This window comes from Lytechinus variegatus, chromosome 1 (genome assembly GCF_018143015.1).
Source record: "Lytechinus variegatus isolate NC3 chromosome 1, Lvar_3.0, whole genome shotgun sequence".
NCBI classification, from domain to species: domain Eukaryota; kingdom Metazoa; phylum Echinodermata; class Echinoidea; order Temnopleuroida; family Toxopneustidae; genus Lytechinus; species Lytechinus variegatus.
This window is the reverse complement of record NC_054740.1, coordinates 19,353,689-19,380,479: the sequence shown is the minus strand read 5'-3', so window position 1 is coordinate 19,380,479 and position 26,791 is coordinate 19,353,689. Positions and strand designations below refer to the sequence as shown.

Sequence of the window (26,791 nt, the reverse complement as noted above, 5' to 3'; positions counted from 1 at the left end):
AAGAGGCAATTGTTGAGACTGTAGGCACAAGATATGCCACGAAAAAAAGTGATGCCTAGATTATGTAAACAATTACATCAAGAAAGAATGTAACCCACCATGGATAAGGGAAGTATTGATGCTACTGAAGAGCCTACCAAAGGGCCAAAACTGGGGCGACTTGTGAACCATGGAGATACAAGTGAGAGGAATAGTAAAGTAAAGGTGATTAGCTGAGCATGAATACTGTACTCATGTGCAGCCAAACTGATAGTTATTGGTTTTAAGTTGGTTGGTGTTGAAGGAACAAATGTTTATACATGTGTGTATTCAGTTTGCAAAGTTTATACATATACTGAATCAAGGTTTGAGAGTTTGTTTTAAATGTTGATGACAATTTGCTTGCAAAAAACGGAAAGATGTTGAAAGGATATGTAGCAAGAGCGCAATCTACGGTGAATAAAGCCTTTCTAGAAATGGCACCCAAGAAGAGTAGGGGAAGGCGGGGTAAGTTGAGCATAGGGGCAAGTTGAGCCACCAGCCCCAGGCCAATAATGAATGAGTCAGACATTGTGGTGGTGTCATGTATTGATGACCCATAGCATAACCCCTAACCCCACCACATTGTTTTCAACTTTGAAACAAAAAGTAGTTTTTTAGAGGGAAAAACATGAATTTCAGCCAAAAAAGTAAAAAAGAGTGTGAAATAGATAAGTGCTTTGAAAACACACACGTCTTTAAATATAATAAAGACATGATAACAACATTATTAGTCCAGGTATGGATCTTTATTCTTGTCATAGTCTTTTATATGATGGATGCATAATAAATGTGTGGATACAAAATTATCGCACTAAGTACGGACTGGGGTAAGTTGAGCCAAACAGCATGGGGCAAGTTGAGCCATGGTAATTCCTATGGTAATGTATCTTAAAAATTAAACAAACCATAAAAATCAATTGAAATGCTGGCTGAAAGGAGCAAATTTAAATGACTGCTCTTTTCCTTTTAAAGGATGTAAGTATTTATAGAGAATTAGCAAGTGAAAAGACTTTAAACAAAAAATTGACATGCTGGTTCTCCCCTCATACATTTTGTACATAGTTTTTGTGGCTCAACTTACCCCAGAAGGTGGCTCAAACTTACCCCATATATGGGGCAAGTTGAGCCATTTGACATCGTTTTTTTCAAAGGTCACGATGACTTTCAGTGTGGGGATAGAAAGTTATATATAGGTGGAAAATATTTCAGAAGAATTAAATTTCAAGGCAAGGTACTTATTTCGACAAGATTGTTAATCATATAAATTCTAACATGCATAAAGCAAAAACTGTCACAACATACCCCGCCTTCCCCTACTTGTGATTTATTTAGTGTTGCATAAATTATGAGTTAAACAAAGTTACAGAGTCTGGTGATTGTCTGTAAGGCAAGTGTTGTAATGTGAAATTGGCTGTACCATTAATGGTCTTGCAGACGGATTAGAAGAACAATAGTTAATAGTTCACAATGGCTTTTGTTCAATATTCCTTCATGGATGCATTCAAGGATCCCTCTTTACTTGTCTGGGCTGACCAGTGTAATTGCCCAATCAAGGGTCAGGTTGGGGGTTTTAATAATGTACCCCCTAAAGGAGGCTTTCTTTCAAGCCAGCCAGGGCATGATTTTGGCAGGAAAGGGGCAGAAGCATTTAAATTTTTGAAGAAGCAGGCTGTCTTACAAGTGTGCAATCAAGTGAGTTGATGGTTATTATTTCATGATATTACTGGGATATTTGTTACCTTGTATGATTATGTATTTTACTACAGCACAATAATTACCGATGCCTGTGGAATCTTAGTCAAATTTAATTATGTTAACTGATATTAATGCCTCTGAAATTCTGACTCTGCAATTGCTATAATTGCTTATAATTGCACAGTGCATTATCTAATATTGATTGGTTAGCAGACATGAAAAAAAGTTAAGCTTTTCCTGGTTGATGATGATGTTATCAAATATTTCTAATAATATCGGCATATCTGTTCCATGATGTTCATTGTAGCATATTGCCCCTTTTCTCTTATTTTGCCCACAGATTGTTTTGTTCTCAAAGATTTTAATGTTTGTAGGCCTACAGGATTTTTTTATTGCAATAAAAGATGTCTCGATATTATGCAATGTCTCCAGAAATTATTCAAATTGTTAACTGCAGTTTCATCCTGGGTTGATATATATATATTTGCTCAACCCTTGTGTGGAAGGAATGATATTTTGGTATGGCTCTTTGTGACTCATAAATATAAGGTATTATAAGAAATGATATGGAAATTAGAATTAATGGAGTACTTAAGTCATTTGATTTTTTTTTTCAATATGTATATAATGTATTATCATTATTTATATTTCCGCAGTGATGCTGTTGTTTTCTTGGAAATAAACACAGATACCACATACCATTCTGGATTTTGCCTTCTATCACAAGCAAACAAAGACTGAGGAGTAGTGGAATTGTTACCCAATGCCCCAGAACCTATGATGCTTACTTGCCTACTGCAAAAAAGGATTGTCAGGGGGAGATAGAAAATGCCATGAAGCACATCTCGATTGGAAGAGACTGCCAAAGGACAAAGTTGTGGTGGCAAAGTATAAAAATTATAACAAACCAAAGAAAAGATGGAGAATTTGACAGACATGAGACAAACACCACCAACAAGCTAATGGACAAGTCCCCCCAAAGAAAAATCGTAAAAGACTTTGAAGAATTAGGTTATGCATGCGCAATTATAGCTTCTAATGGTGAGAGGGTTCTGAATGGATACTCCCAAAGATACACACTGCTACACAAAAACAGATGGGAACCCTCATGCTAAATGAAATTTTCAGTGGAACAACAGATGAAAAACAAGAATGTCTTGATAGGGATAGCCTCTGAACAAAGGTTTCAAACATGCTCAACAAGAAGTATTTTGAAGGTATTCCAGGATGCAAGAGGAAAATAGTGCGGTACACCAAAATGGATGATTTAAATGAAGAGGGGTTGCCAGATGAAGTAGAGTTAAACAGAACTTGCCTTTATGATAAGTGGCAGGTATGTGGTATCGCTGCTGAATCGTATGTCTTCGATAAAATTCTCTGCCAAACAAGTTGTACAGGAACCCAACATGAAAATTGAAATGGACTTTACAATATGAACAAGACCAACTATGTGAGGGCCACACAAGAAGCACAAGATGCCATCCCCTGGGATAGTGATGATATGCATCTCGCTGATTTCAAGTCCACCAGCCAACCTAAACTGCCAGATAAGCTGCCATGTACTACCAATCATCCAGATATCCCTAACATTGACCCTTTTTTCTCTCCTTCAGTTACCCCTGCTGTTATCCCTGTCAAGTACAGGAAGCTAATGCAAGGCGATGATACTCTGCAGCAAAAGCAATAATCAAAACAAACACAAAAAGAGAAGAAAAGAGGTACTACGTTGAAAAACATCTGGAGAAAAATGGCAACAGATATAAAGTGCAATGGAGAGGACTTCCTCTGTCAGCGGCAATGTGGGAACCTTGTGAAAACCTGCCCAAGGTGCTAGTTGACAGATTTGAACAAAAGGAAAACACTTCATTACATTATTAATAGGGTATGTGCAATAAAGTGCTAACCCAAAATGAAAAAAGGCGGCCCATTTATAGAACTTGCCTTTATGATAAGAAGACACTAACATCACTGCTGAATCGTATGTCTTCGATAAAATTCTCTGCCAAACAAGTTGTACAAGAACTCAACATGGAAATTGAAATGGACTTTACAAGATGAACAAGACCAACCACATGAGGGCCACACAAGAAGCACTAAAGCTATTCCCCTGGAAGATATAGATGAGAGTAATCGTGATGATGCATGGCATGCTGATTTCAAGTCCACCGACCAACCTATTCTACCAGATAAACTGCCATGTACTACCAATCTTCCAGCTATCCCTGATATCAACCCCGATGTCACTCCTTCAGATACCCCTGCTATTACCCCTGCCGTTCCCCGTCAAGTCCACAAACCTTCCGCAAGGCAATGATACTCTGCAGCATAAGCAATAATCAGAACACAAAAAGAGAAGAAAAGAGGTACTACGTTGAAAAACATCTGGAGAAAAATGGCAACAGATATAAAGTGAAATGGAGAGGATTTCCTGTCAGCGGCAACGTGGGAACCTTGTGAAAACCTGCCCAAGGAGCTAGTTGACAGATCTGAACACAAGGAAAACACTTCAGTACATTATTAACAGTGTATGTGCAATATAGTGCTAACCCAAAATGAAAAAGGCTGTCCATTTATAGAACTTGCCTTTATGATAAGACACTAACATCACTGCTGAATCGTATGTCTTCGATAAAATTCTCTGCTAAACAAGTTGTACAAGAACTCGACATGGAAATTGAAATGGACTTTACAAGATGAAAAAGACCAACCACATGAAGGCCACACAAGAAACACCAGAAGCCATCCCCCTGGCAGATATAGATGAGAGTGATAGTGATGATGCCCCACTTGCCGATCTCAAGTCCACCAACCAACCTAACAGGACAGACAAACTGCCATGTACTACCAAACTTCCAGCTATCCCTAATGTTAACCCTCCTTCAGTTACCCCTGCAGTTATCCCTGTCAAGTACAAGGACCTACTTCAAGGCAATGACACTCTGCAGCAAAAGCAAAAATCAGAAAGAACAAAAATAAAAAGAAAAGAAGAGAGGTACTACGTTGAAAAACTTTTGGAGAAAAATGGCAACAGATATAGTGCAATGGAGAGGATTTCCTCTGTCAACAGCAATGTGGGAACCTTGTGAAAACCTGCCCAAGGCGCTACTAGTAGTTAACAGTTTTGAACACAAGGAAAACACTTGTGTTGAACACAAGGAAAACACTTCATTACATGATTAGCACTTCATTGCATAATTAAAGCAATAATCAGAACAAACACAAAAAGAAAAGAAAAGAGGTACTACGTTGAAAAACTTCTGGAGAAAAATGGCAACAGGTATAAAGTGCAATGGAGAGGATTTCCTCTGTCAGCGGCAATGTGGGAACCTTGTGAAAACCTGCCCAAGGCGCTACTAGTAGTTAACAGTTTTGAACACAAGGAAAACACTTGTGTTGAACACAAGGAAAACACTTCATTACATGATTAGCACTTCATTGCATAATTAAAGCAATAATCAGAACACAAAAAGAAAAGAAAAGAGGTACTACGTTGAAAAACTTCTGGAGAAAAATGGCAACAGGTATAAAGTGCAATAGAGAGGATTTCCTCTGTCAGCGGCAATGTGGGAACCTTGTGAAAACCTGCCCAAGGCGCTACTAGTAGTTAACAGTTTTGAACACAAGGAAAACACTTGTGTTGAACACAAGGAAAACACTTCATTACATGATTAGCACTTCATTGCATAATTAAAGCAATAATCAGAACAAACACAAAAAGAAAAGAGGTACTACGTTGAAAAACTTCTGGAGAAAAATGGCAACAGGTATAAAGTGCAATGGAGAGGATTTCCTCTGTCAGCGGCAATGTGGGAACCTTGTGAAAACCTGCCCAAGGCGCTAGTTGACAGTTTTGAACACAAGGAAAACGCTTAATTATATATTTAACGGGGTACGTGCAATATAGTGTTAACCCCAAAAAATGAAAAATGGCAGTCCACTTTGATAGTGACAGTGGAATTAAACAGAGACATACCGTTTCGCTGATACACTTCCCAAAATGTCATATCGAATCATTCAAACACTCATTTCATTACCAAACCTTCTTATTATGGAACAGTAGTCAACCTGAACCTCAAAACATAAACTCCCTCTCAATTTTTAAGAAATATTTAAAAGATAAACTTTAAGTCCAATTGCAGCTTAATTTGTCAATTATATTAAATACTGCTGATGTCAATTTCAATCACTATGTTCTATGTATGTCTATTTCCTTCTTTCTAATGATGTTTATTATAATATTGTTCATATCTGACTTCAACTATTATGTTCTATCATTATATGTGTGTACATTTTCTCATGTTAATTTTACTGTGTATTATAAGATATAATTTGATTTTTTTTTTTCAAATGATTATGCAGGACCCAAAGGGAGAGCATTTTTTATGTTGATTGGGCATCCTGTTGAAATACTGTTAATAAATGAATGAATATATAAAGACCTAAAAGTTACAAAACGCTTTAGGTTGAATCTGATTAATCTAATCTTGAAAGTTAACCATCTTTAAACAATGCCTCTGAGCAAATGTATCATCACGATCATGCTTCTCCCTTTTCCTTTTCAAATTGAAGAGATACATGTAAGAAGCGGCCTTCATTATTGGTAAAATGTTGCAGGCCAAATACACACTAACAATATATTTCTTTCAAAATGTTAAGAGAATAAATCTCACACCACCCTCTAGTGCCAAAACTAAGAGCAAGAGAAAGACCTTCAAAGAATAATCAGACTACCTATGATCTGGCTTTGGAAGTAGAAGCATTAATACCTCTTTGGCAAAGCTTCTTACTTGGTAAGGGAGTAGAAGCTAGAAGACAGAAGACGGTGGAATAGGTATGAACACTCAATCTACCATTGGAGTGAAAGGCATAAAGTAAACCAAGAAAGTATCTAAGTTGGTAACTTTTAATCAAATCAAATGACTGAGGAAAAAATTGATATGGGAAAGAAATAGAAATTAGAGAAATGGTAACTAGCAGCCATACAAATCAATCAAACTTTTGTGTGAAGATTAGCTCAATCATACGAAATAAAAAACTTTTGTGCGAAGTTTAGCTAAACTGATTTGAATGATCATTCAATTAATTAAAAAAAAGAAGACCAGATATTTCTGAGACAGTCTTTTCCAATTACTAGTAAATATATCCATTTGGCCTTTGTGACTGGGGAATTTGTGAACATTATTCTCACTTAAAGGTATAATTCAGTATTATTTATTATATTTATCATTGTTGACAAAGTAAATTTTCTTAAAATTTGCATGTAAACAAGAATAAAACATTTGAATGATTTATTCAAATTGAACTGATTCAAGTTGAATTGAAAAGGCTTAATTCATATTGCATCTGGCAATAAATTAGTAGAATTAACAATGGCAATACAGTAACAATTCAAAATATTTCTTTTGATAATTATTGCACAACTACAGAAACATTGGCAGTTCTGAAATTTCTCAAAAATATTAACAAGTCAGTTCTTTTAAGCACCAAACTGCCATGTATGAATGAAACAAGGTACTGTTAGATAATTTGTTTATCTGATTTCGAAATGGAAAAGCCAAAAACAAAATATAGAGTGAAAATTGATTTTCTATTTTCGAGATTTAAAAAAGAAAAAAGGTCTCTTTTTTTTCAAGAATGAAATATGTAAAAACTGGAAAACAGAAGAAAAGTTAACTTTTTTTAACAGTACCTTGATTTGTATCACACTGATTTAAATAAATTTATATCTGGACATGACTGACAAGTGATCTGAAGGAAAATACTTATTTGGACAGGCATAAAGTGGAAAAATTTCTCTTTCATCCACCATTTCTAAAACACCATAGCAAGACAGACTATGAGAATCAAACCACTGGTAATCCAAGGGAGCTATATACTTCTTCTCGCCATACTTTGCAGGGTCCGTTCTGAAAGCCTTGCGAGGGCGTTTAGGTGGAGGAGGTTCAATGATCTCTGCCGGGTCTTTAATCACATCTGACCACTCCACCCCAAGATAATCATCTACGTCTGAAAAGGGTATTTCTTCTCCCTAATATAGGTTTTCATGAAACAAAGGGAATGAAATGAAAAATAATAAAAATATGATATGGAACTACCAAAATTATAAAACAAGAATCGTCTTTAAAAAAAATATATGATCACTGATATTTAATTGTGATGTGATGTAAAGAGTTTTTTCATATTTGACCCTGATCCTTCTGAAAGCAAAGTATACTAAATTCAATAACATACAGCCTCCAAGTATGCTGAATTTAATAACATAAAGCCCCAAGTATACTAAATTTAATAACATAAAGCCCCCAAGTATACTAAATTCAACAACATAAAGGCCCCAAGTATGCTGAATTTAATAACATAAAGCCACCAAGTATGCTGCATTTAATATCATAAAGCACATGCTAAAATTGTTAAGGATATATATGAAAGGAAATGAAATTTCCACCATCCTTTCATCTACATGTACATGTATACGACCATACATATTCATTGCTATACTATGAATTACACATTAAACATGTGTGGAGAGAAAGTACTTTCTGGATCACCAAGTCTATGAGCATACCTGCATTAAAATGTGACTGCAAGTGGCTCAGACTATACAGAGAAAGAACTAATCTCTCCTGTGCCACATTCATTTCAGGGGATTTGCATAGACTATGTTAATTCAAATCACAATCACTTTTAATAGGTTTAGCTATTAAGTTTTATGTGTATACTGAGCAGTGCAATACAGGCATCACTGGAGTGTGTTTGTGTAAAGTACAACATACTTTATACAATCTGTTTGTATATTGTGAATGAAAAGTGACTGAAGTTGGCAGCCCCCTGTATGTTACTCTAGTCGAACAAAGCAGGTAATGAGTTAAGGTGCCTAAGATAATCAACACATTCTCAGAAACTCATCAGGGCAAAGCTAATCCTGTTTTCTGCAGGCAAAATAATTTAAACAATATGCTATTCTGCCAGGATTTACCAGCCTATCAACACCTTGTACTCTCCCTTTGTTACTATCTTGCTTCCAATCTTTTATTGATTTCATAAACCTATCCCTATTGATGGATTCTTTAATTCCAACAGGCTTTGTGCAGGTAGCATCAGGTTCCCAGGGCAATTTAAGCAAGTATTTGATCTGATGAAGAGATTGAAGAATGTGTCATATTCAATGAAGCAATCTGAGGTATTAGTGGAAGGACAAAAGGGGGGTGCTTTCAATGTTCAAGCTTTGTGTTAAAGGCAGCAAGCAGCTATGATTCAAAGCTGGATTATTGCTCACTCAACCATTTTGTAAGATACATGTAGTACTAGCAATGATTGTGCATGGAATTACAAATACAAGATTACTTACAGCAACTGTTTTGTAGGCACTTTTCAACCCAACCGAGTTATGCTTGAAACACAGAGGTAAGACATCAAGTAGACTCTGAAACACATTTAAAAGGAAGATGATTAATATTCATTCATTCCTCCAGAAATTATCATAAGATATCGGAGTTAAGATTTCAGTAATAATCTTGTCATCTATTTGTCGAAATGAGCCATCATATATTTGAGAATGAGCAATACAATGCTCTGGAAATTATTGAATTCTTTTACTATTTTTAAAATTATGTGGAATTAAACATAAATATATGCTAGCGGATTCCAAAAATTTTACCATATTAAGGCAAATTATTCAAAAAGAAAGCCATCTTATCTCTGATTAATCATTTTCTGAAGTTTTTTAAAACTAAAATTTATCATGACTTCATACATCAGAATAAGACATAATTCTTTGTATCCATAAATTCTACTGTATATATATTTTAAAAAATAGTAATTGGAGGCATATAGTAGTATGAGGGCTGTCATTCATCAGGAAAACATTGCATGAAGTGATTCCACATTCAGATAAATGTAATTCACAACTGAAATCAAATTTGCATGAAACATATATACTTAGAATGCTTCATTAACATCAACACATTGAGAATAAAGCTCTTACTTGTCTTTCATTTCCAATCTTGATTGGGTATTGATGGATAAATTGCTCTCCATCAGTATCCAGTTTCCCATCATGCATCAGCTGATATCCAGTCATATGAGGTTCCTGGTTGAAATCTCCACATAGTATATGGGCTTGGTCTACACCCCCAGCAAAATCTATCATGGCGTTGATAGCTAAACTTGCCTGTAGGAGATATGACAGGAAAAATGATGACACAAGGTGACAAATATCTATAAATGGTGAAAATCTACTGCTCAATAACATAAAATTCAATGTAGCAATATCTATGCTTTTTCTTTTATTTATTAGTGCCATATGTTATGGTTTCATAATTTCCAAGATAATCTTTAGAAAGACTTTTGTTAATTCTTTTAATTATATGGATATTACAGAATTTCTAACATGATAAATATGTAAATGATTTTCTGACTTGAATCTTAAACTGTCCACGCAATCTGTCTGACAAGAACATACATTAAACTACTTCAATACTATGTTTGCATATGACATTCTTCATTGCATTTTTTTTGTATTTTCATGTATAATGCAGTGCTACAGCTTCACCCAAATTCTGCTTCCAATTCACTGTATATAGGGGTCATTTTTTATGATGCTAAAGACAAAGTAATAATACTACAAATAAAAATAATTGAATATTGATTTAACAGAGATGCATATCCTCTTTTACTTAAATCTTGGATTTTTAAAATCAAAACTTGTTCACATTTGTTCTTCATACTTCACTCGGTGGGGGGGGGGGGACGGGAGCACATTTATGAGTTTAAAGTGTCAATATTTTATTTCAGTATCAAAGACAATTTTTTATTTTGTTGCAGAAGAACTCCAAACTAAAGGGAATGAGGCCGCACTTCTGTACCTGTAACGTTATAACATCAATGTTCTTATAGTCATCAAACAGAAGATGTGTATTTCCAATGCAGACTGTTTTCTTTGTTTTTATATCTTGTAGCTTTGTAAAAAGAACCAGATGATCCCGTTCAATGTAAGACAATACACTCTCCTGGGCATCGTTGGAAAGGTTAGCCTTTTCACATGCCTGAAAGAAATTAGATCAAAAGAAGCAGCCAAAGCTGTTAAACATGGAGGCAGATATATCAAAATATAATGATAGCAATTCAATGACAATTTCAAAAAGACGAAAAGGACTTAAATCAATCCTAGGCCATATAAGGCCATGGACTTTCAAGCCATATTGATTGGCAGCAATGCTCCTCCCATTGACCTCGGATAATTTCTAAGGACTTATTTCTATTTTTTTCCATTTTGTGTTGTAAAGAATGGCCTTGCTCTGAGTCTATTGATATTTAACCTTAATTAGACTGAGCTATTTCAACGCCTAAGAAGACTAGAGGGAGGGGGCTGATTCAGCTCCCTCAGATTATGATCTCGGCCGTCGATCACAGCGAAAATTGGATTGCATGTTACCCATGGCATAATGTGTGTGTATTTGAGTTTTGTCAGACGTGTATCAATCAGATATGATTATTTACGTCTGGGACCGACCTTTAACGTCACCATCCGAGAGACGTGACCAGGGCTCGAACTTCGAACCTCTGCATCAATTTGTAACTTCCCCACAGCTTGGATTACAGGCACATGCCACAACGCCCAGTTGTGATAATGATAATCTACAAAATTATATGATCAAATTCTGTGAAAATATTATAGCTAGTTATTTATACTAATTTATGCATTAAATAAAAAGTTTGCTATCTTAAACTATTTTTACATAATGCACCTAAAATGCTAATTTTTTGTTCACAGATTCTTTATAGGAATCTGATAAAATAAACTTTTAAAAAACTCTAACATTAAATTTATTTTTTATGTACTTAACTGTTTTCAAAATTTCTTATGTATTTCTTTGTTTTTTTACGCTTTTTTTGTATATTGTTTTTAATGGAAATTGTCGGAACAGTCAGGGAATTTATTTTGACAGATAATAAGATGAAATTAATTGATTTTAGTCAGAAAAAAGGAAAATAAAAATAATTTTGGCTAAAACAATTATTTGCAATGGATTTGTACACAAAGTCACATTATTTTTTGCAATTTTGGGTCTGCATGCACTTACGAAATGTTGAATAATTTCAGTAACGCGTACCCAGGGGTCACAACTTTGGTCTAAAAAATTGCATGAGACTTGAAAGTAAAATGTCAGCGAGTGACGTGGTCAAAAATTTTTGCACAGCGGATTTCTTGCAAAAAATGTTCAGGGAGGGGGCTGAATCACCCCCAGCATTTCCTTCTCATCTCTCCTTCATTTTTCCCTCTCATTTGCCATGACACATACATTCACCTTTTCTAATCTTACTTTATCTTAAAAATACCTTATCATAAATGTACAAGTACATCACCTCAACTCATCCTCTCAAGAATGTCCAAAAACCATACTTACCTTTGCTGCTAGCTCATTATAAACCACTCCCTTCTGATCAGTCATTTCAAATCTATTTTTCTTGTAGAATGTTGCCTCTCCTTCCATTACACCTCTTACTTTCTTCATATAAACACCATGGTAACCAAGAGAATACATCTCAGGATTGAGCTGATCAGCAAAATAATCTGGTCCAACCTGTTTCAATTATGACAAAGGACATTAACAGTGCTGGTAACAATAAAATCATGAATTTCCAAAACAATAGTGCACCATTAAAAAAAATAGAATACATTAGGGAAAAGAAGAAATCATTCTGATAGCATTCAAAAGTTGAAAACTTCTTATCCCAGAAAACCTATCACACTACTAGTAAAACACAACTTGTATATTTCACACTATAAACTAAATCATGTACTTTCATTAAAAGGAGTCTATAGACGTCAAGTCATCTGAAGGTTTTGATAGGTAAGATAAAAACCACTCTAGATATTTCAATTTACATTTCACTAAATCTTATTCTTTCATACCTAGGATATATCATAATCATAATTGTGAAATTTGGTGTTCTATCAGATGATTGATAATCAAACAGAAAAATACCTGGCTCCCGTACAGTAACATACATTATGAAGATTGACCATGGAGCTGAAATCTATTCATTTGAATGGATTGATTAATCAATCATAAGAGTAAGCCCTAAATCAATCAACACATGTTTCTGTACATAAACTGCAGCCAATCGATCCTCTTAAATTACTGACCTCTTGTAAACAAACAATGTCTGGATCATGATGTTTTATCTCTTGTAATAAGGCTTGGTGTCTTTCTGACATCTTACGGAACCCCTGAGGGCAGTATGGATACCAGTCCTCTTTGAAATGACAATCAGCGAGGATGTTATAGTTCATAAGAGTAAATTCATTACTCTCATCTCCATGACAACATGCTGGTGAGAACAGCCATTCCCTTCGCAAGTTAGGTGGCAGAACTTTATTGTTGGGTTCCATCTTGATCGAATCTGCATAAAACTGAATCCAATACATGTACATATGCATTAAGTTATTTTCAAATAGCGAGATGCCTAATGAAAATATATAATTTGTTAATGTAAACCTATGTTCTTTGATTTTTTAAGCATTTTCTGTCATTTAAGAGATAAATAATAAGGTAAAAGTTGGATTCTTTTGCCTTATTTTTGCAAACTTGTCCTATGTATCAGGGTAAATAGATGTCACATTTCTCGGGATCATCCTGTATTTTGCTCCTTTGTCCCAGCGTCCAGACAAATCCTTCCAGGGATGCCTATTTGTCCCGTATTTCAGAATATTGAACAAAATATAATTAATACATAGAAAAGTGAAGAAATTTCATCAAACAACAAACAGATGACTAAGCAGAGAGAACAAGAAAATAAACTTTTGTAAGTTCTGCTGTGTGTGTGTGGCATGTATGGGATAAGAGTAGATTCTCAATGGTGCAAACAATATCACATGGTCAACAGTTTTCCACTAAAATAATCACAAAATATTGACTGGAAATTTTCATAATCATATTATGGATTCTCGGATTGCTGATTTCATGATGTAATCGAAGGAGCAAGTTTTTCAGTTTTCATAACTAGATCTAGTTGTTTCAGCTTTCGTTTTGAGTCTTTTTGTGATCGGTCCGAAGGTACTTGTAAAAGGATAAGATATGCTTGTGTGTGATGCCGCAATGTTAAGTTTGGCAATTTTTCACTTTAAAGTTTTATTCATTTTAGTCAGGGCTCCACACTAACCAATTTTTTCTACTGGTCCAACATGCATTCATGTCGGAGCTAATAGCTCTATGGTCCAACCTATTCATGTCGGACCAGTAGATACCCAGTTTTTCCAATTTTTACTGGTCCGAACCTAAAATCTACTGGTCCCCCAAAATAAAGAAAACATTAAGAAAAGGCGCAAGTTTATTTTTCTAGCCTTTCGTTACCCCCCCCCCCAAAAAAATGAAGGAAATGAAGGACAAAAAGAAAGCAAGACAGAAACGAAGAAAGACAGAAAGGAAGAAAGAAAGAAAGAAAGGAAGGAAGGAAAAGAAAGAAAGGGAGGAAGGAAAAGAAAGAAAGAATAAATGAAAGGAAGAAAAAAGGTAAAGAAAGGATAGATGTGAAGGAAGAAAAAAAAGAAAGAACTAAAGAAGGAAAGGAAGGAATAAAGAAGGAACAAATATAAGAAAGAAAGAAAAGAAAAAAGAAATGAAGGAAGAAAATGAAGCAAGCAATACAAAAAGAAAGAACAAATCCAGAAAGTAGTAAAGGAAAGAAAGAAGAAGCAATAAAAAAGAAAGGGTAAAAGGAGAGATGGAAAGACGGACAAAAGAAAGGAAGGAAGGATTGAAAGAAGGAAGAAATGAAGGAAAGGTAAAATTAAAGATAGACGGAAAGAAACAAATAAAGGAAGGAAGGGAAGAAAGGACAGAAGCAAGCAATTATAAAAAAATGAAAAGGTAATAAGAATAGATGAAAGGAAGAAAAAAAAGAAAGACCGAGAGACAAAGAAAGGAAGGAATGAAAGAATAAAGGAGAAAAAGGAAGCAAGCAGTCAAAAAAAAAGGGAAAGGGAAAAGGATATAATTAACATAGGGAAAAAGTAAAGAACAAGACAGATAGAAGAAAGGAAGGAATGAATGTAAGAAAGAAAGGGCTGAGAAAAGAAATAAAAAAGAAAGGGTAAATAAATGATGGATGGAAGAAAGAAACAAAGAAAGTAACAAAGAATGAAGAAAGGTGTAAAAAGAAGGAAGGAAAGAAAGGAAAAGAGATGAATATAGGATGGATGGACTCAAAAACTAAAGAAAGAAAATATCAGAAAGAAAGAGAGAGAAAAAGGAAATAGAGAAAATAATTTATAAAAGGATAGAAAGAAAAAATGAATTGAAGAAAAAAGGGAAATTAAAAAAGACAGTAACAAAAAAAATCGAGGGAAGAAACAAAGAAAGATTAAGAAGGAAAGAAAGATAGGAAAAAAGCTCAAACTATTATCATAAATAATTTATCAGTTTCTTTTTGGCTCAATTAAAATAGCTACTGACGATTAATAAAGTTCCTTGATGGAAATGTACATCGAACGTTCCTGCGTGGTCATTGATGCTCCCAACTAAGATATAAACGATCCCAACACAACATGGCGGAGGACCCGGTTTTCTAATTGAAAAATACTTCATTAACATGGCTATGTGCTTCGAGAAAAGACTGAGAATTGCTCTCATGAAAAGACAGTTCAGATACCATCTATCCTATGAGTGTTAGCACCGGCATGAACCCCTGTTAGAACCTGAGCTACATTGGATGACAAAAATCGATGACTACAATTACCGCACTACAGAAACACACAGACGGAAGACAAAGACGGATGAACAGACGGAAGATACAGACGGAAGAACAGACGGACGATACAGACAGAGGAACAGTATGGACAAGGACATCGATGACAACACAGATGACAATGAATCTAACTGGAAACATGACAAGACGCCATCGTCAACGCCAAAGACGCAGATCACCACTACAACAACATAAATCTTGAATTATAGAATGAATAACTTTGACTCTTCCCCGAATATATCAAACACTGGACATTACTTTAATTGTGCTAAGACTACATTTTAATCATTCTTTTGAGTTATATTCTTCATCTCTGATCGGTAAGTGAAACCATTTTCTTTATTGTTCCACTGGCATATGAGAGAGTGCGAGAGGCTATATTTGATTTAATGTCCATTACATGCGTATAATTGTATTTTCATTGTACACAGTTACATTAATTTATGATAACATCATCTTTATCCTTTGATTTGACATTGGAAATAGCAATATTTGACAAACACTGACTCTAACCAGTCTCATTTAAAATTGACCACGATGAAAAATAAACCACCTTTAAAACTTAAGACGAAGTCATTGACATTGACACTTTCAAATACTGAGCTAGATAAGGATTAACTAAGTTTATGTAACATATGATATTTCATTATTTCTCAAACAACATTGGATGTGATGTAATCAAGGTTAATGATATTATGAAGCAAGAATGTTTTATATTTCAATCAAAATCATGATGATGTTGTATTTGGTTAACATTAACATGTAAAGCAAAGCATTTTCCAGTGATGAATGATACTGGACTACACATAGGCCTAATGTGTCAAGAAATACAATTTTATTTTGGCTTTTATTATATTCTTTTAGTATTTCACCGCTTTGTGTATAGCATGAAACTTGTCAAGTTTGAATGTACTTGAAAATGACCATTAAGACATTATCAGAGCAAATTAGGAGTGAAACTCATATAGAAGATTTGGTGCGTAATCCTATGACATAAATATACTTCGGAATTTGAAGTGAAAATAGAAGCACATTTCCCTATGATGAGGACGCCCACCGCTCACAAATTGATCGATTTATATAATATTGTTGCGGAGTGTATAGAAACTACTTTGGTGACATCACTATTTTCTGGAATCTTACAAGTATCAAGGAAGCTTTAGGGAAGAACACAACTGCTCAAGAACAAAGGAAACAAAACACTGAAAAACCATCAGTGAACTTCATCAATGAGAATGATGAGAAACTTCCAGAGTTCAATGCTGAGCAAATTATGTGTACCCAATTATCAGACCAAATCCATGATTCAGATTACTTGCATGTAATAGCGGACAACAATGGTATAGCTGCCCCCAGACTTTTGACAAAGACTGACCTGGAAAAACAGTTTGAAATGCTTGTGAATGCCCCCATTGATAAGAACATGACTCTACATAGAGGACGTTTTAAGAATGGACATTTACAATTACTGACCTCATTCGACCAAAGCCTTAATAACACCACCAAACAAGTAAGATTTTGGTGGAATGTCGATTTGTATAGGGGCACGGACGATTTAATTAATGACATATTGACTAATAGACAAATACCAATAACAGGGTCCCCAGCAAGATTTTACAAATCTTTGTATGCGTAAGCTTTAATCTCTTTATAATAGTGTATACCCTATTGTAATTTTATAGATATATTGTACCTTTGTTATTCCTGGAAGAGTTTACTTCGTAAATAATGTTTTGAGTCACTATGGTTTGAATAGGACCTGCAGGCAATTTGTAGTCAAAATCTTGATGATGGTATGTTTGTGTTGTTGTGTTGAATTGAACACGTGTTAGACTACTGCAATTTGTTTATGAACAAAGTTATATATCATAGATCATCATTTTATTGACATAACAAGGTTTAAGCATACTCTTGTTAGTGATACTGAACAAGTTTGAAATACTTGTTAAACTTTTTTTTTCATTAAATATGATTGTAAAAAGAGATATTTGACAGGTTAGGTTGTTAGTGACTCAGGTTTCTATGTTGATGCTTCGTATGAAGTATAATATGGCCTATTTGGACATAGACACACTTTCAATACCTAGAGCGCACCTGTTTTTCTTATATATTATCATGTTGGAATATCACATTTGTATCTTTGGTTTTGTCTATCATCAGAGTATGATGGGAATTTATTAATTAATGGTCGATAGCGGTGTAAAGAGAGACATACTAGCAAACTTGGCTTATATATTGATTGTAAATTATTACATATACAGGACATTGGTATCTACATAACTTAAACCTACAACTGTACCAGATTTGTTTCACTTACATTATAAAAACATTTCTTATCCATTGCTGAATTTCCTTGGCTAGTGATAAGGATATTTGAAACATGTGCATTATGTTATAGATACTTGATTGTTATTCTAATTTTTCTTTTCCTCTGCATTTTACTTTGTCCTTTAAGTGCATAAGTCTGCACAATTCGTGATTAATTTCGCTTAGTTGAAGTGCATAAATCTGCACTGTTTTCTGAAAAATGAAATTTATGTTGTGAAATTTTGAGTAAGGTTAGCATTATGTCTCAGTTTATCGTTACCACAATAATGGAAAGATTTATGCTAATTATTTACTATGAATTTACTGTAAACATGTATATAGTTGTGAAGTATTTGTTTGGGAGAGAGAATGAGCGCAAGTGAACACGGAACAATGGTCGATGTTTCACTTATCGTTTTCTTTTCTTTTTTTCTGTCTTTACTCTATATTGTATATATTTTCTTTTCTATTTCTTTGTTGACTTTATAATGTATATAGTTCATTGACCCCTCTGATTTTGCTAACTTTAAAATTTTTTTTTCCACAAGAGGGGAGCCTCAATTTTCCAAAGAAAGGGGATGTAATGAAGTGATTGTATGAATCACTACATATACACAGTCTAGACTTCATAATGTATATGCCCCCTTCTCAGAACCCTTATTTATTAATTTAATCCAAGCCATTAAAACCCTTATTGTTCATAGTCAAACAAACTCCAATCAGAGAACAAAGAACTGCCTTCCCCTTCCCAATAATTAAACCCCCCTTAGTCCTATATCCAAACCCTTGGATTATAATTTGTGTAGAAGCTTTAATACATGTATATATTGAGTGTACACCCAAGGGTTGAGGTTGGATAAGTTATGATCATCACAGAGTTAAGATCTACATCGTCGTACGGTGTGATATGCTTTTCAACTCTACATGTAATATTGCTGAAGATTGACGATTAATAAAGTTCCTTGATTGAAATGTACATCGAACGTTCCTGAGTGGTCATTGATGCTCCCAACTAAGATATAAACGATCCCAACACAACACTACGAAAGAAAGTCAGATACCAAGTGTATCAACACACACATAAATGCATATGTGGGGCTATTATGTATTCAGACGATATCACCCGAAACCCGATCTGTTTGAACCAAAACACAAGTGAAAATTTATCCTTTTACTGCTTACAAATAGTATAGTAGTAGTATAGTATAGTTTATTCAAACCAAAATCAAACACATTCATAGTAATGGTATAAAGCAAGACATCAAATATTTGATTAGGTTTGGGACCCCTGTGAAGCACAGCTTGTTAACAGGGCCCCTGTAGCATTGAATAACATATCTACAATAAGTACAACTAACGTACAATGATGAACAATGTTATAACTTATAACTACAGACAACCCCCCCCCCTTCAGCTATACACGAACACACACACCCACACACACACTCACGCATGGACGTATCATTCATGGCTAACTCCTCTTGACTCATGTACATGTAGTACCTGATTGCAATCTGTCAAAAAGGCGTTTTTTACATAACATTTTAAATCGAGATAGAGTCGAGCTTTTAATTATATCATTGGGTAAACAATTCCATTCTTTAACACAGACTATTTAAAATGATTTCAAAGCAGTTTGGGTTCGAGCATATGGCTGATGGATAAGGTTTCTTTGACGAGTATGATAATGATGGATTGAAGAATTTTCCACAAACACATCAGACAAAAATGTATGCTGGCATGATCGACATTTAAACATGAATATTACACAACTAAGAGAAACCATCTCATTGAAAGGCAAAATTTGCAGTTGCAAAAATAAAGGAGTACTTGGTGACCTGTAATCTGAGTATGTTATATATCTAACAACTTTTTTTGAAGAACTTGCAGTTTTGTATATGGGTTCTAAAAGTGTGCCCCCTAGCAATATTGCAGTACATCAGATGAGGCATGACAATAGCATTGTATAGAGTAACTAGGGTCTGCTGGGGGAGGAAAAACCGAAGTTTGGATATTACTCCAACACTCCGAGACACTTTAGTACATACATTATCAAGGTGATTTTTCCATGATAAAAATTCATCAACCATAACACCGAGGAACTGCACATGTTGACTGCTGCTTATCTGTTGACCACCAACAACTAAATGATTAACACCATCAGGGATAACCTTTCCTCTAGCCCTGAATAATACATATTGTGTTTTACCAGTATTTAATAACAATTTGTTACAGCAAAACCATGCAAAAAGTTTACTTATTTCAGTATTAACTGTTTGCATTAGAGTGTGAATATTCTTATGAGAATATTATAATAAACAAGTATCGTCAGCAAAAAGAGAATATGTAAATAATTGAGACGAATTTATGATGTCATTAATGTAGATCAAAAATAACAATGGGCCAAGAACAGATCCCTGTGGTACACCATATTTTACATTACCTGATTGTGACTTAGTACCATAAACAGTAAAAAATTGTAATCTATTTTCCAGGTAACTTTTGAACCAATTTAAGGCTGTACCTCGCACGCCATAATGTACAAGTTTCTTCAAGAGAATTTTGACAGAGTTGCTCCAATTTTTAGGAAATATGGACATTATAAGAGCCTTTCATGAGTATGAACCTTGAATTTTGACAGTTCTGTGAGAGATTTCTGCCAGAGTTTAGCCAGGCTTCGTTCGTGCGGCCAGTGGAGAATTTACCATGTGGATTGTGTGGCTGACTACATGTACACTGTATGCATGCTGTATATAGTACTCTAGTAACACGTGCGATTCATTCTGTGTGTATTCTGTGTCTGAATGGCAGAATTTAACGGGGGGAAATGGTTTTCTGTGAATTTGACCATTTCTGGAAAAGTTATTGGCCCAACAATGGTTTTTATTACTGGTCATGTCGGACCCTTAAATCTTCCAATTTCTGAAAATCTACTGGCCCGACAGCGATTTTTACCGGTCTGGGACCGTCGCTGTGTTGAGCCCTGTTTTAGTTTTTTTAATCTTTCAAATACATCAATGGATTTTTTAGTTTCTTTCTTCATCCTTTTATCCTGCCTGTTTGCCTTTTTTCATTTAATTCATCTTTATTTCAAATGTGTGTGATGCCATAATGTTAATTTTAGTATAATATTTATAACATTTTTAATATTTTTAGATTTTGGGGGGTTTACTTGAAGTTTGAACTTTTTTCCCTCTTTTAATTTAATTTTTTTTCTTCTATCCCTATATCTCTGTTCATTTTTCTTTCCTTCTTTTTAAAATTTCCTTTTTTATTTCTCCCCTTAATCCTTTTTTTCTTTCTTTCTTTCTCCCTTCATTTCCTTTTCTTTTTCTTTCTTTCTCTCCTTATACCCAGTTGTTGTGTGTCCGGACAGGTTGTGTGTCCGGACGATCAATTTTAGGAAGTCATTTGAAAAAATTTACAGGCAAAGTTTCATCAATTTTTAGTACAAAATGTAGGAAATATTATAGAGAACAAAATAGAAGATGATTACAACTATTGAATTCATATTTTTAGGGTAATCCAAAGACAAAAAAGAAGGCTTCAAAAATATACAGTGTCCGGACACCCGACCCCCCATCCTACATTATTTTGGGTTTTTTCTCTCTTCCCCCTTCATTCTTTCCTCTCTGTCTCTCTTTCATCTTTTCTTTCATTCATACGTAATACATAAGCGGTTCAAGGGTTGATGCTATTGTATTTGCGTTGTTTACATGTGGCTGAGGGGTCGTTGTGACATCAATCTGCTAAAACACCTTCATTTTGTAACATTTTTACTGAAGAAAAAGACACGATCATGGAGTCCTCAAGACCAGGGGCCCGTTTCTCAACACCGTCATAAGTCTAACTTCTTGACTAAATCGGAGATAGTGAGCTACTTGTCCGCTAACCGTTTCACGAAGCCCTCTTTACCAAGATCGGGTACAACAACCTCACTAAATATTTATGACACCTCCGAACCTGTCATAACTTCTTTCTTAATGACGTAGTGGCATCATGTGGGTAGACTATGACATGCAAAAGAGCCGAGAAATTTGAAAATTATAATCTCACGTAATCAATCATAGAGGTTGAAATTACATCCCAAAATAAGTGGGATAATGCATTCAATGATCATTGTCATACAAAGTAACTATGAAAACTTGGTAAAACGCCACAAAACCATTCATTTTGAAATAGTAAAATAATATAATCGATAAAAATTCTACCACGTCAGGCCATTCATAACTGGACTTGTATTTGTCGTTTTTAGACCCTACTGACATTTGGATAAATTCTAATCTCTAATTTATGCGTAGGATTTGTCAAATCGTAAGATCGGTATCAAAGATTTATAAAAAAAAGTGTTAAACTATATTTCGATGATGTTTGGAATCGTAAAACACTGTATAATTATCATAATTTTACAAATAAAACCGTTATGGTTTACTTTCGTAAACTATTAAAATTGGATATCCCGGGGGTACCCATCTCAAAGTCCATGTGATTTTTTAGTCATGAAATAAATTATTCATAATTCCATTGTTCAGCAATTGAATGCCTCAGTCTTCATGGTCTAAGTATGATGGTGGGCCCCAAGTCTGCGCACCTAACAATTTCATTCATTCATTCATTTATTTATTTCCATTAAAATACATATATATATACAAGTAAAAATGGAAATATCAAATCGATTAAAACGATACAAAATAGGAAATGTAATATACATAGCATACAAATAATAAAGTACAAGGTATAATAAAAAATAATGGAAAGGGTGCATCCGTAAAAGCCAATGAGGCTTGATGAATTGGATGCACCAAAACGCACAACAATCATTATTACATGTATACAGGCTTTGCAATGGACAACGCCCGGACATAGTGTCTCCATCCACCCGCCGGGAGCCAATGCACATACCAGGCAGAATGCAGATCGCACGCAAAAGCCGCTAGCACGTCAAGCATACTAAGACACCCGACGTAGCAACAGTCACACGTGCGATCCACACACCACCATAGAAATATGCAGCCGCTCCCGACGGGTGAACAGTTTCACCTGCGGTTAGCGCCAAACAACGGTCCAAGTATTAAATCCACAGAAAAGCCGGTATAGAACTCTCTGCAATGTATATTATTGATGACCGTTAAACTGAGAAAAGAAAGGGATATAAATAATAACAACAATTAAACGTATTTACAATTAGGCATCATAAAAAGAGAGAAGATGTCTTTTATAGAGCCTCTTAAAGGCATTATTAAAACGTACAGACTGTAAAGAAGAAGGTAAAGTATTCCAAATTTTTGGACCAACATAACGAAGAGAACAATGTAACAAATGTGACGAAACTTTCCATTGATGGAACATATTAGAGCTTCGTGTATTATAACTGTAGATAGAGCTGTTAAGACTGAATAAAAGTTGGAGGTTAGGAGGCAGTGAATTTGAAAAGAAACGATGCATCAGTGAAGCAATTTGTAATTTGTTGATGTCATATATATTTAGAGTATTGAATTTTTAAAATAAATTTGAGTTAAGATTTAATATGAATTTCTTTTTATTTCACAAATTCTTTTGGTCAATAGTGTTCATTATATTAATAAGTGTACCAAATTTCTCATTAAAAAGTGAAAGGAAATATAGGATTTTCTTGAAAAAACCTCGGGCAGTCATTTTCAGATTGAAAAAAAAAATGGTACCCCATGTCTGCACACTCATTCACGTTGCACACGATTCGGGAATTTTGATGACAAAGGCTGCATTTTGAGGCCGTCACATGAAATGCCCTGAAGTCACTATTTTTCCACCATTTTGAGTCGGATTTTTTTATAAATACCTGTCTATGTAGTGCATGTGTAAAGTTCGTGCTCGTTGCGCATCTTCTGTAACTAAAATCGCGCAGATACGCGGGTGCGCAGACTTGGGAGACCGCGCAGACATGGGGGAACTGACCATATGTATGATGCATAATTTACCTGTGCTATTATTTTTAAAAGATGTAATTCCCAATTCATCACAATATTTGCAATTTTGACATAATTTTTCTTTTTGAAAATTATGCTATTTTGTGACTAAGCCAAGGCTACGTCTGCTGCTTTTACCGATAGTATCGATATCAAGGTATTTTAGTTAGGAAGCCTTTCGTGAAACAGGTTTAGTAAGATTGGAACTAACTCCGTAATTTGTGGATAAAGATATGACTAACTTGTCCAGGTGTTGAGAAACGGGCCCCAGGGCCCTTCAGTATCGATGGCTGGCGATTTAGATCACGTGCTATTCAAATACATGTACCCCGGAAACGTGATTAAGAAGTACACTATCCATACTCAATACATTTGTACACGCCGGTAAAGGCAAAGTCCTCCATGCAGTTCTCACCGGTACCGTAGTAGTAGTAGAGGTACTGTGCTGCTCTAAATAATGTTTTGTAGTTTCAACAAATAATACCTGTACCATATCATACTAACCTCTACTAACCTCGTACTAGTGTGAGTGTACCTGTACTATAGAGTCTATATCAGGAGCATCATCATATTTCATGCCGTTCTTCCGGCGTTCTTCCGAGTTCTCCCACAAGTACCCGGTACGTACAAGGGTCCCTCGCAGCACCACGCCCGTCGTAGTTCCCGCAATTCAATCAAACTAATGCCAATGGCATTGAGAATTTGAGATACGTACGGAGATACGCCCACTTAATGTTGTCTCGCTGAGTGCGATAACTTGGAAGATGTGAAGTGCATAGAAAATATCCTTGCTCAAATGGTGAAGAAGGATGAACCGTTGAGCTATTACAGATGGATGAACAAATAAAGGTTTTGATTTGAAAAGGAGAAAGGTCGGGCGGCTTTTGCTTGTGGTAGATGTTGGTGTCAATGACCAGTAGAAGATAATCCATGATACAAACGATGCTATTTTAGGATTAACTTGTACGCTTAAAAAAAAAACCTACTAGGGAGAGTTGCAAAAGAAAGTTCCTGAGATTCTATTGCAATGAGAATCTCTCATTACTGTTCAAAAGGATTAATTTTAAAGTGAGAAATGAAGAAAGGGTGAAATGAGGGGAAATACTAATCTTCAGGGGTAACAGCAAACAGTCCTTAATAGGTCTCTTCTCAATCAGGCGAGTATATATACACATTTGCAGCTTGTGCTTCACCCTCTCAGTAATTATAGCTATATATGCATCTTTATGATCACAAACATTGCTGAATTTTCAATTTTCAGGACAAAATATATCTAGGCTTTACAGCTTGCTCTTCGTGCTAATATTATTATTTAATTGTGGTGTGAAAATGGATTGACTGTTTTAATATTGCTGAAACTTATATTGTTATGAGGGAGACATTTTACACTCATGCACAACAATATGGAGTAAGTAGCTGGATGCATGCATGCATTGGTCTTTCACTTTGTCAATCTGGTCTACTTCTTATAAGCATTCAAGCACCGCTTGTCTAAATCTCTATATTATCCTGTCAATTTCTTGCTCTCTCCTCTCTCTCCACTGTTTTTTTTTCCCTTCAGATCTCTCCTCTTTACCCCCACCTTATTTTATATGTTTGACTGATATCAATGCATGACATACTTTTAATTTTGCTGCATTGTTTAATAAATGAATAATTGATTTTGAAATTATCTTTGTGTGTTTATAAACTGGGTTCCAAGAGAAACTTTGTGACTGGATTCTGAATTTTGAGGGGCTATAGTCTCTCTGTGATTGAACCAATTGATATGTGCTTACTGCTTAGTAATGATTATTGAAGCTAACATGTAAAAATACTGTTCCTTTTGACTTAGTTGAATTTGTGCAGCCCTTTTAAAGTTTGATCAGTTTCTTTTGGAACCCAGTTTACATAAAAATTTTGAAAAAGGACCTCTTTTTAATTATGTCAACCATGGACTGAGAGTCAAAATGATCCAAGACTGTTTAGTTGGTTTCTCATTTTTGTTTACAAAAAACAAAGAAGAATGAATTGGTCATAATAAATGAATATAAATAAATAATTGTCAATAATTATAAAAAAAAATGAATAGAGCATTCAAAATGCATCAAAAAATCATGCTTAAAAATACTACATATACAATATCTTTAAAATGACACAAAATTCTTTGAAAATAATGACAAACTAGAGTCAAAATATTGCTGTGAAATTGCATATATTGAAATGATTTCTCTTCATTTGTACAAAATGAACAATAGTTGAGAAAAGAAAGCTGACAGACTTATAAAACTTTTTTTACCAAGTACTATTACTGAACTTCTTTATAAGCTTGGGCAAGCAGTCTGATGAGCTACAAAAAAATAAGTGAATATTAATATTTGTTATGGTAGATTTATAATATACAATGGTGGCATTCAGATCATATACTAGTACTTATTTATAGTTTATTAACATTCCAAGTCAAGGATTACTGTGATAGCAGAAGAAATTTCCACTGTGTAAGGTATAATATTTGTATGTAAAGGGCAATTCCATAAAATACATGTATGTACGTCCGACCCCATACATGTGGGACCTTCATGAATATTTCTATCTCTGATTTCTGGTTCTTTTGTCATTCTGTAATGCTCTTCAAATGAACATGACTTGCTCAGTTTATAAAGTGAAGTAAAACTTGAGAAAAATGGGGGTCGGATCTCGGATGTACAATAAAAGTTGATTATTTTAAGGACTTGCCCTAGACATTAGTTGTCAAATATGATTTAAGTAATAATAGTAATTAAAAACAGAGTAAAAGTCCACCCTGCTGTCAAATTAGGCTTAAAAAAAGCAGTTCTAAAGAAACAAGATGAATATATTAATGGTGAGGTGAAGATTCATCAAAGCATAACAGAGTTATGATTTTTTTTCTTCTTCAAAGTTTAACTTTATGACATTACTTCGGAGCTAAGCTGTGTATCCAAATTCTATAAATTTCTACTTTACTATATTTAATGAGGTTTTTTAAGCATTTATGAAATAATATTTCCTATCAAATATGAGCTACACAGGTTATATCATGTAAAACTCTCATAGCGTTTGATGGGTTTTTCTTCAAG

The 26,791-nt window shown here is 34.7% G+C and overlaps 1 protein-coding gene and 1 long non-coding RNA gene across 4 annotated transcripts in view; one reads left to right on the top strand and one right to left on the bottom strand.

Moving 5' to 3' along the window:
- LOC121408387 (CCR4-Not complex 3'-5'-exoribonuclease subunit Ccr4-like) overlaps positions 1 to 24,618 on the bottom strand; it is a 32,837-nt gene extending 8,219 nt beyond the window's left edge. Inside the window, exons 1-7 of one of the 3 annotated variants that reach the window (XM_041599862.1) lie at positions 24,219 to 24,618; positions 12,863 to 13,129; positions 12,120 to 12,296; positions 10,578 to 10,757; positions 9,698 to 9,883; positions 9,062 to 9,136; positions 6,841 to 7,744 (exon numbers count right to left, since the gene is read on the bottom strand). In XM_041599862.1, the coding sequence (XP_041455796.1) occupies positions 7,427 to 7,744; positions 9,062 to 9,136; positions 9,698 to 9,883; positions 10,578 to 10,757; positions 12,120 to 12,296; positions 12,863 to 13,108 (1,182 nt within the window). In that variant the 5' untranslated portion in view covers positions 13,109 to 13,129; positions 24,219 to 24,618 and the 3' untranslated portion in view covers positions 6,841 to 7,426. Of the gene's footprint in view, positions 1 to 6,840; positions 7,745 to 9,061; positions 9,137 to 9,697; positions 9,884 to 10,577; positions 10,758 to 12,119; positions 12,297 to 12,862; positions 13,130 to 24,218 lie in introns of those variants that run through there. The other 2 variants (XM_041599854.1, XM_041599871.1) reach the window with 2 other exon arrangements.
- On the top strand, positions 1,342 to 3,519 carry LOC121408406. Its single transcript, XR_005969034.1, has 2 exons — positions 1,342 to 1,713; positions 2,373 to 3,519. It is a non-coding gene; the product is annotated as an uncharacterized LOC121408406 (long non-coding RNA).
- Positions 24,619 to 26,791: the final 2,173 nt, after the last annotated feature.